Raw genomic sequence first — 11,399 nt, forward strand, 5'->3', positions numbered from 1 at the left:
TAATGCCCCCATTATGCCCCTTATGCAGGATGTATGATGCCCCAGTGTAATGCCCCTATTATGCCCCTTATACAGGATGTATGATGCCCCACACAGTGTAATGCCCCCATTATGCCCCTTATGCAGTATGTATGATGCCCCCACACAGTGTACTGCCCCCATTATGCCCCTTATGCAGGATGTATGATGCCCCCACACAGTGTAATGTTCCCCCATTATGCCCCTTATGTAGGATGTATGATGCCCCCATTATGCCCCTTATGGAGGATGTATGATGCCCCCATACAGTGTAATGCCCCCATTATGCCCCTTATGCAGGATGTATGATGCCCCCACAGTGTAATGCCCCCATTATGCCCCTTATGCAGGATGTATGATGCCCCCACACAGTGTAATGCCCCCATTATGCTCCTTATGCAGGATGTATGATGCCCCAGTGTAATGCCCCCATTATGCCCCTTATACAGGATGTATGATGCCCCACACAGTGTAATGCCCCCATTATGCCCCTTATGCAGGATGTATGATGCCCCCACACAGTGTAATGTCCCCATTATGCCCCTTATGCAGAATGTACGATGCCCCCCACAGTGTAATGCCCCCATTATGCCCCTTATGCAGTATGTATGATGCCCCCCACAGTGTAATGCCCCCATTTTGCCCCTTATGCAGTATGTATGATGCCCCCACACAGTGTAATGCCCCCATTATGCCCCTTATGCAGTATGTATGATGCCCCCCACACAGTGTACTGCCCCCATTATGCCCCTTATGCAGGATGTATGATGCCCCCACACAGTGTAATGTTCCCCCATTATGCCCCTTATGTAGGATGTATGATGCCCCCACAGTGTAATGCCCCCATTATGCCCCTTATGGAGGATGTATGATGCCCCCACACAGTGTAATGCCCCCATTATGCCCCTTATGCAGGATGTATGATGCCCCCACAGTGTAATGCCCCCATTATGCCCCTTATGCAGGATGTATGATGCCCCCACACAGTGTAATGCCCCCATTATGCAGGATGTATGATGCCCCAGTGTAATGCCCCCATTATGCCCCTTATACAGGATGTATGATGCCCCACACAGTGTAATGCCCCCATTATGCCCCTTATGCAGGATGTATGATGCCCCCACACAGTGTAATGCCCCCATTATGCCCCTTATGCAGGATGTATGATGCCCCAGTGTAATGCCCCCATTATGCCCCTTATACAGGATGTATGATGCCCCACACAGTGTAATGCCCCCATTATGCCCCTTATGCAGGATGTATGATGCCCCCACACAGTGTAATGTCCCCATTATGCCCCTTATGCAGTATGTACGATGCCCCCCACAGTGTAATGCCCCCATTATGCCCCTTATGCAGTATGTATGATGCCCCCCACAGTGTAATGCCCCCATTTTGCCCCTTATGCAGTATGTATGATGCCCCCACACAGTGTAATGCCCCCATTATGCCCCTTATGCAGTATGTATGATGCCCCCCACACAGTGTACTGCCCCCATTATGCCCCTTATGCAGGATGTATGATGCCCCCACACAGTGTAATGTTCCCCCATTATGCCCCTTATGTAGGATGTATGATGCCCCCACAGTGTAATGCCCCCATTATGCCCCTTATGGAGGATGTATGATGCCCCCACACAGTGTAATGCCCCCATTATGCCCCTTATGCAGGATGTATGATGCCCCCACAGTGTAATGCCCCCATTATGCCCCTTATGCAGGATGTATGATGCCCCCACACAGTGTAATGCCCCCATTATGCTCCTTATGCAGGATGTATGATGCCTCCACACAGTGTAATGCCCCCATTATCCCCCTTATGCAGGATGTATGATGCCCCTACACAGTGTAATGTTCCCATAGTATCGCCTGAGGTCCTGAAGTTGGAATAATCCCTCTAGAGTTGGCTTTCCCTTTGCCTGCTCCCCTACATGTAGACCCTCGAGCATGTATACATGCATGTAGGGGAGCAGACCTTATTAGATATCGAGGCTTTGTACAGTAATATACAGTATGAGGACGGTATCAGAGGAGTAAGACATTTCTTGAAATCCAGATCAATAGAGTGTAGCAGACATAATGACTTCATGGAGGATCTTCTAAAATTCACTCTTACTCATAACTTCTTTCTTTTTGACGGGAAGTACTTCCACCAGCTCAGTGGTACTGCGATGGGGAGCCTCTGTGCCCCCTCATATGCTAACTTATCCCTGGACTGGTGGGAGGAATCCACAATATTCAGTAATGGTCATAAGTGATGGCATCCATATATTGGGGTATGGTACAAATATATTGATGACATTTTTATCATCTGGTCGGGGACGAGTGAACAATCTTTTGAATTTGTCAGGGAACTCAACATCAATAGAGTGGGCCTTAGATTTACATCTGAATTTAATTATAATAATAATTTTTATAGCGCCAACATATTCCACAGCACTTTACAATTTTAGGGGGGACTTACACAGGTATTGTCTGTGTAAGTCCCCCCTAAAATTGTAAAGTGCTGTGGAATATGTTGGCGCTATAAAAATTATTATTATAATTAAAGACTTTACAGAATTAAAGACTTTACAGAATAAGCATAACTCAGATATTAAAAGGAGTGAGGGCCCTGCTCACAAGCTTACAGTCTATAAGGAAATAGGGGAGACACAAAAGGTAAAATGTACATATATTGTATAATACAGCCTTAATATACTAAATAGGGTAAGTACATAACACTACATGAACTGATCGCCAGCCAGTATGTGTACAGTACAGACAGAGGCTATGCAGTGCATGGATGGTATGAGCATGATTTTGAAGAAAATTTTAATATGGGCCAAAACTGGGACAGTTAGATAAGTATGTTGAGGTGATAGGCCAGTCTAAATAAATGGGTTTTTACGGCACGCTTAAAACTGTGGGTATTGGGAATTAATCAAATTGTCCTGGGTAGTGCATTCCAAAGAATTGGTGCAGCATGCGAGAAATCTTGGAGACGGGAGTGGGAGATTCGGATTACGGAGGATTTTAGTTTTAAGTCATTAGCAGAACGAAGGGCACTGGTAGGGTGGTAGACTGAGACGAGGGAGGAGATGTAGAGTGGTGCTGAATCGTGGATAGCTTTGTGGGTAAGAGCAATAAGTTTATATTGAACTCTGTATTGGATGAGCAATCAGTGCAATGACTGGCACAGGGAAGAGACATCGTTGTATCGGTAGGTGAGACCGATAAGTAAAGAGTTGCAATAGTCCAGACGAGAATGAGTAAGAGCTACAGTAAGAGTCAAAGGAAAGAAAATTTCTAATTCTAGAGATGTTTTTGAGGTATAGAAGACACGAGCGAGCAAGTGATTTGATGTGAGGAGTGAAGGAAAAATCTGAATCAAGTATGACCCCAAGACAGCGGGCATGTTGCTGGCGAGTAATGATGGAGCCACAAACAGAAATGGCAATATCGGGCACAGGTAGGTTAGTGGAGGGAGGAAATAAGAGGAGTCCAGTTTTTGACAGATTCAATTTTAGATAGAGGGAGGGCATAGTGTTAGAGACAGCGGAAAGACAATCACTGGTATTTTGTAATAATGCAGGAGTGATGTCCAGAGAAGAGGTGTCTAATTAGGTGTCATCAGCATAGAGATGGTACTGAAAACCGAATTTGCTGATTGTTTGTCCAATAGAAGCGGTGTATAAGTAGAAAAGAAGGGCGTCTAGGACTGATCCTTGAGGAACCCCGAGAATAAGGGGAAGGGGAGAAGAAGAGAAGCCAACAAAAGACACAGTGAAGGAGCGGTCAGAGAGGTAGATCCACAGTGTCGAATGCTGCAGAGAGATCCAGGAGAATCAGCAGGGAGTAGTGACCATTAGATTTTACTGTTAGTTGATCATTAGAAACTTTAGTGAGTGCAGTTTCAGTAGAATGTTAGTTATCTGAGAGATAGCGGATTAGACAGGAGTGCACAACTTGTTCGAGTAGTTTAGAGATAAAGGGAAGATTGGAAACAGGTCTGTAGTTAGCAGCACAGTTCTCGTCGAGGGATGTTTTTTTAAGTAATGGATGTATGCTGACGTGTTTAAAAAAGGAGGGAAAAATAATAGATGAAAGGTAGAGGTTTAATATTTTAGTTAGGTGAGTAGTGACAGCTGGAGAAAGGGACTGAAGGAGATGTGAGGGAATAGGGTCACTGGTGCAGGTGGTAGAGCGAGATGAAGAAAGGAGCCTTTTCACTTCTTCTTTCGTGACTGGTTTGAAGTCAGAAAATTAGCAAGATGCAGTGTGGGAGGGAGGAGTATGCATAACATTTGGGGATTGAGAGAAAATTTCCTATCGGATATGGTCAATTTTTTCTTTTAAATAATTGGCCAGATCGTCAGTGCTGAGGTTGATGTTTGAGGCCTGTGCTGTTTGATTAAGGAGAGAGTGAAAAGTGTCAAACAGGTGTTTAGGATTATTGGACCATGAGATGACGAGGTTGTTAAAGTAGGTTTGTTTGGAGAGGTGAAGGGCGGAGTTATAGGTTTTAAGCATAAATTTATAATGGAGGAAATCTTCGGCCAGATTAGATTTTGTCCACAGCCGTTCGGCACACCTGGAGCACCACTGGAGAAAGTGTATTTGCAGTGTGTTCCAGGGTTGTCGCCGTCTGTGCCGAGTTGTTCTCTGTGTAGGAGGTGCGGCTTCATCCAGGGCGCATTGCAATGTTTTGTTATAATGCTTCAGTGCAAAGTCAGGGCATGAGAGGGAGGAGATTGGGGCCAATGATGATTGCAACATTTTCATAAATTTCTGGGTGTTAATGGCATGTATATTTCTATAAGTGTGGAAAGTGGGGGTGTCTTGAGCAGGGTGACAGTTCTTGACAGAGAATGAAAGAAGGTTGTGATCAGAGAGTGGAAGAGGAGAGTTAGTAAAATCATGTATTGAACAGAGCCGGGCGAAGATCAGGTCAAAGAATATTTCCATCTTTATGTGTAGGAGAATTAGTAAGCTGTGAAAAATGGTCTTATCCATCAGCTTATCTTTTTCTCATTCAGATCTCTAAAATACCGGATCCTCTCAGTGAAGATCATCTATATAAGAAAATTTTCCTGATTTATCCAGGAAAATGATGGACAAGATGGCGGAGAGGATATTACACCTCGCCCTAGAGATCCTCTTCCGTCTTACTGGAGAGGTGAGAGATTCTGATGACGTCACATTACATAATTCTTATCTATGGGAATAACAGATGGACAGAACTGGAGAGGTGAGGACTCTGGAAATGTCTGGAGGGAGATTTATTAATGTGTCTCTCCATAACCAGGATTACACAGTAGTGAAGAAGACCTCTAGTGAGCGCTGTCAGGACCCTGTGTCTGAGGAATGGGGAATACCCCTGAGCCCAATCACAGGGCCTCCACCTCACCCTCTGATACATGAGGACATCAATGACCAGACGATCCTAGAACTCACCTACAAGATGATTGAGCTGCTGACTGGAGAGGTGACACTGCTGGGAATGCTGGGATATTATACAGTAATGCTATGAAGGGATCTGGGGGATGACGGTATCATTGTATGTGTCAGGTTCCTATAAGATGTCAGGATGTCGCTGTCTATTTCTCCATGGAGGAGTGGGAGTATTTAGAAGGACACAAAGATCTGTACAAGGACGTCATGATGGAGGTTCCCCAGCCCTTCACATCACCAGGTAATAGACAGGACTAAATACACACGGCCTATAATTATCTGTATGTAAAAAATGAATTCAGTCCTTGTATGTGTTTCCTCCAGATCTATCCAGTAAGAGGACAACACCAGAGAGATGTCCCCATCCTCTTCTTCCACAGGACTGTAAACAAGAAGATACCAATGTTCTTCAGGTAGATGGAGAGAAGATGTCATGAGATTTCCCCTATGATGTGTAGACGGCTGTAAAGGTCCTGTCTTCAGTCTTGTTTTATCCACCATTATTATGTTTTAAATTTGTGTTATGAGAACGGTGGAGATAACAGGATTAGAGCTGATCATAGATGTGACTTCTTCATCTGTCTTTGACTTTTATAATATTTGTTTCAGGGTGAAGATCTGACCCATATTAATACTACAGAGACATATGTGAGGGGTGATGAGCGGTGTAAAGAGGAGATTCCTACATATGACTACCCAGGTGAGTAGTAACCACTAAATGCAGAGAAGTCACAGATTCTTCTCAGTCACTGGCTGTGGCTGCTTTATCGGTGATGTAGTCCAGCCATATCACAATCGTGTGATCACCATTTTGCCGCTAGACCACAACATTCTCCTCCGTCCGAAAATATTCAGATTACTTTGTGTAATTGTGAAAGCCCTTTTCTGTAGCACTTACAACCTGGAGGATCCACCTACCCCCTGGGATTAGGAGACGCTGACCGTTACCTGCCCAGATCTGTAAACTACAAAGCCAAATGACAGCGTACGTAGAATGTGCTGACTAGTGAGAAAATCCCTTGAAGAAAAATATAATGATGGGCCTGTAAGAGAAAGCGGAGGGTAATGATGGTGTTGGCTTCCTAGATCCCTGATATCTTATTGGATGAATCTCCCTTCTGTGCTGCTGAATGTGCTCATATGGTCCCTACAAGACCAGGTCCAGTCTTTTTGGCCAAACTTCACTTTTATGATCGACAACATTAAATGTGCAGTGAGGCCAAGTGTGAATTTCTGTACAATAACAGCAGAGTTTCCCTTTATCCTGACTTCAATTTATTTTAAAACCAACTAACTTCAAACTGGATTGTGATAAACTATACAGAAAACATTACACCTGTGCCATGATATATCTCTAAGCTGAGCGTGGCTGATGGCTGTAATATACATTTATTCACGCCTGCAGGAGATGTGTTGGCTCCAGCCCTGGTTTCATGGATTCACTCCACATCATAAATAGTATTGAGCAAATTTGTTCGGCATTTCAAATTCAGGTTCGTGTTCGGGGTTCCGGCTTGTTCAAGCCAAATGGTCCACCATAAATGAGTGCTACTCCAGTTTAGTGTTGGATTTCTCCCTTCATACATATGTTGTTGTTGGGGATGTTACATGTTTTTATATTCTTTTTTTTACAAATTCCCTCTCTATGATAGTTTCATTGTGGTTGGATCAGCCGGCCTCACTTATGTGACTCTATAACTCCCTGGTAGTTTTTCAAAAAGATCTCCATTGCCTCTTCCAAATGCCCGAGATCTACATTTAAGACACCTCAGCTCTGCAGTATTATAAAAAAGTTCACTTTAAATGTCTAATATTTCTTCTTGACACTCATCTGACAGAAAATATTGGTTCTTATGATAGTTTAGATTGCCAAGAGCCACCGAGCCCCATACTCCAATTACCCCAGAGAGGTTTCACCACTAGTTACTCATTTTTCTCTGATGAAGACTGTTCAGTTTGATCATTTCAGACGATGTTTTATTGTCTATAGTCACAGTTTTTGACTTCAGTAATCCTCTGCTTTAACCCCTTCCCGCAGTTTTATGTTTCTAATCAGGCCCCATTTTTCAAATCTGACGTGTGTCACTTTATGTGGTGATAACTTTGGAATTCTTCACAAAGGATAATAGGAAACAAATGGACCTTACAAATTATTTTCCAACTTCTTTTGACTCTGACAATCCCCTATATACGGTTGTACACTACTGTCTGGGCACATGGCAGGTTAAGAAGGGAAGGAGCGCCATTTAGTTATTAGGAATGCTCAAAAGATGGCTACCACGAACAGGCTTGTCACTATCTACCCTGTTTACAGATTTCACAAATTACTTTGATCATCACCCTTTAACCCCTCTACATGGATCTGAACCTACACAGAGACCCCTAGGCTTGGGCCACGGTGTTACCTGCTATTCTTTGGAGTGAGATGGAAAGAAGAATAGTCAGGTAGCCGGGTCAGAACCAGGAGGGCAGAGAAAATACAAAATCAGAAGACACGAGTAGTCAGTAAACGGGCCGAGGTCACAACAGGAAACAAATCCACAAGCCGGGAGCTGAGCACAGAGGACTGAACCAGAGGAGAACAAGGCTGTATCTGGCAGCTTCCAGCAATATGCTTCCAGCTTTAGTAGGGTGCGATGCTTTCCAAATTGCTGAAGAAGGGAGCAGATTACTCCAGCTGGACTGCACACACCCATACTGCCAGACTGGATGGTACTACTGGTCCCAGCAACCCTAATCTTAGTGGCTGGACAGAGCCTGTACCTTTTACTCCATATTTGGGAGGCAGAATAAACAAACAGGTGAACACCACGCTCCACTGCTTCATCCTATGAGGTTTTCTATTAGATGGTCATTGTCCAGTGAATTTTTTTTTTATATAACTTGCCTTTTTTACAGACAATTTAAGTAGAAATGTTCAAAAATATAAAATCCAAGGATTCTTTATTAAAAAATAATAATTGTTTTTATTCTTGGCAGATGTCTGTACCAGGAGATCAGAGAGACAGCTGACATCTTCAGTTTTTAAATCAGATAATTTTCAGATCCCCCAGGATACAATTGAAGTGAATGACATTACTCCAGATAAACCATCATCCCTTCACAGCAAAGATCTGTCATCTGATCCTTTGAAACACGTCCTGTCTTCTGATTCATTACCGACTACTAAGGAAAATCAAAGTCACAAAATAAGCATTAAAAAACAAACTGCTCCTAAAGCAAAGAAGCCATTTTCACATTCAGAATATAGAAATAGTTTTCCTCTCAAAAAGTCTTTTCTTAAACATCAAAAAATTCACACAGCGAAGAATAGATTTTCTTGCTCCAAGTGTGGGAGATGGTTTAATCAGAAATCAAGTCTTGTTAGGCACCAGATAACTCACACAGGAGAGAAGCCATTTTCCTGTTCAGAATGTGGGAATTTTTTTACAGAGAAATCAAATCTTATCGCACACCAGAGAACCCACACAGAGGAGAATCCTTTTTCATGTTCAGATTGTGGAAAAAGTTTTGTACAGAAATCAAATCTTAAGATACATCAGAGAACTCACACAGGGGAGAAGCCATTTTCATGTTCAGAATGTGGGAAATGTTTTACAGAGAAATCAACTCTTATCAACCATCAGAGAACACACACAGGGGAGAAGCCATTTTCATGTTCAGAATGTGGGAAATGTTTTGCAAAGAAATCAAATCTTATCAAACATGTGAGAACGCACACAGAGGAGAAGCCTTTTCCATGTTCAGAATGTGGAAAATGTTTTACAGAGAAATCAACTCTTATCAACCATCAGAGAACACACACAGGAGAGAAGCCGTTTCCATGTTCAGAATGTGGGAAATATTTTACAGCGAAATCAAATCTTATCAAACATCACAAAACTCACACAGTTGAGAAGCCTTTTTCATGTTCAGAATGTGGGAAATGTTTTGCAGAGAAATATACTCTTATCAACCATCAGAGAACACACACAGGAGAGAAGCCGTTTCCATGTTCAGAATGTGGGAAATATTTTACAGCGAAATCAAATCTTATCAAACATCACAAAACTCACACAGTTGAGAAGCCTTTTTCATGTTCAGAATGTGGGAAATGTTTTGCAGAGAAATATACTCTTATCAACCATCAGAGAACACACACAGGGGAGAAGCCTTTTCCATGTTCAGAATGTGGAAAATGTTATAACCATAAATCTAGTTTTCTTAAGCACCAGAGAACCCACACAGTGGAGAAGCCATTTTCATGTTCAGATTGTGGGAAATGTTTTGTACAAAAATCATGTCTTAATATACATCAGAGAACTCACACAGGGGAGAAGCCATTTTCATGTTCAGAATGTGGGAAATGTTTTACAGAGAAATCAACTCTTATCATCCATCAGAGAACCCACACAGGGGCAAAGCCTTTTTCATGTGCAGATTGTGGGAAATGTTTTGGACAGAAATCACATCTTAGTAAACATCAGAGAATTCACACAGGGAAGAAGCCTTTTTCATGTTGAAAATGTGGGAAATGTTTTAAACAGAAAGCGCATCTTGATAACCACCGGAGAACCCACACGGGGGAGAATGCCGCAACTACACCCAACTAGTCTCTGTACAGACAAGAAAGGCCCTAGCTGTACAACTAAAAACGCCACCACAGACCTAACTCCCTAATAAGTCGTTGAGGAGTTTCTCATACCTCCTGAGGAACCAGAGGGGAGGCTGCAACAAGGGGAAAGGAAAGTATGAAGTAAAATACGAAAACCCTGAATGACAAGCAAAAACACATTCATATAGGGCAAAGAAGGCAAGCTAAGAAGAACCAAAAATAAAAGGAACAAGTATAATCTCCCAGAAACCTAACATTGTTAGACTTAAAAGGTACTGGGAGGAAAAGCACACTGACTGGGAGGATAGTTTCACCTTTGTGGTGAAACTTATAAAATTCATCCTCACCTGTATATGTAAACCTGTCCGTTTATAATGACCACTGACAAGATAAAGATTCCCAACTTACATGAGGATTACAAGATCCCAGGTACTTTCAGCTGCATTAAATCTAATGTAATGTACTTAATTATATGTACCAATTGTCCAACTGGGGGTCTGTATGTAGGGGAGACAGGGCAAAAACTTAAAACAAGGATGAATTCTCATCGCCACACAAAAAAGAAAAAAAGAATAGATCTACTTGTGGCCACACATTTTTACGGCCACAACTGCTTATCCTTTTCCGAAACTGATAGTTCTGCTTAACATCACTTGTCTTATCTATTGCATTATTCCTGTGCCCTGTTGTGTATAAATATGTGACTCTTCAGATTTTGTGTTATACTATGTCTCATGAAGAGACATGAGTAGTCTAGAAAGCTTATTGACTAATGGCTAACTCAAAAGATTGTATCAACCACTGAGGACTCTCAAATTTTAATATTTTTCTCCATACAGCAATTTTAAGATCTCTCCACAAGTGTTCAATGGGATTTAGATCCAGACTCATTGCTGGTCAGAACTCTCCAGCACTTTGTTTCCATCTATTTTCTAGGTGCTTCTTGAAGTATGTTTGGGCTCATTGTCATGCTGGAAGACCCATGACCTAGGACTAGTGTTGAGCGAGTGTGTTTTGTTTCGAGTATTTACAGCTGCTCAGTGTTATGTTTGAATCACTCCCGTGTGCATGATTTGCGACTGTTTGGCAGCTTTATTACATGTGAGGAATGTGTAAGAAATAGACATTCCTCACATGTAATAAAGCTGTCAAACAGTTGCAAATCATGCACATGGGAGTGATTCAAACATATCACTGAGCAGCTGTAAATACTCGGAGCTCGGCCCAAGCATACTCGGCGAAAGGGTTAATAGAACATACTCGCTCAACACTACCTAGGATGCAAACCCAGCTTTCTGACACTAGGCACTATTTTGTGACCCAAAATCCTTTGCTAATCTTCAGATTTCATGAT

At 42.4% G+C, this 11,399-nt stretch overlaps 1 protein-coding gene across 1 annotated transcript; it reads left to right on the plus strand.

The window, feature by feature from the left end:
* The first annotated feature begins 5,016 nt into the window (after positions 1-5,016).
* Positions 5,017-11,152, plus strand: LOC141219409 (uncharacterized). Its single transcript, XM_073666129.1, has 6 exons — positions 5,017-5,176; positions 5,306-5,485; positions 5,569-5,692; positions 5,776-5,864; positions 6,061-6,151; positions 8,431-11,152. Exons 1-6 carry the CDS (start codon positions 5,108-5,110, stop codon positions 9,951-9,953), a joined length of 2,076 nt encoding a protein of 691 aa, XP_073522230.1. The 5' UTR covers positions 5,017-5,107; the 3' UTR covers positions 9,954-11,152.
* Positions 11,153-11,399: the final 247 nt, after the last annotated feature.

Source organism: Phyllobates terribilis, unplaced genomic scaffold (genome assembly GCF_046119375.1).
Source record: "Phyllobates terribilis strain yellow unplaced genomic scaffold, ASM4611937v1 Scaffold_268__1_contigs__length_2594270, whole genome shotgun sequence".
Classification (NCBI taxonomy): domain Eukaryota; kingdom Metazoa; phylum Chordata; class Amphibia; order Anura; family Dendrobatidae; genus Phyllobates; species Phyllobates terribilis.

Coding starts and splice junctions, on each gene's coding strand:
- LOC141219409 (XM_073666129.1), top strand. CDS start 5,108: ATGATGGACAAGATGGCGGAGAGGATATTACACCTCGCCCTAGAGATC. Junction 5,693..5,775: donor CCAGCCCTTCACATCACCAG/GTAATAGACAGG, acceptor TGTTTCCTCCAG/ATCTATCCAGTAAGAGGACA. Junction 5,865..6,060: donor AAGATACCAATGTTCTTCAG/GTAGATGGAGAG, acceptor TATTTGTTTCAG/GGTGAAGATCTGACCCATAT.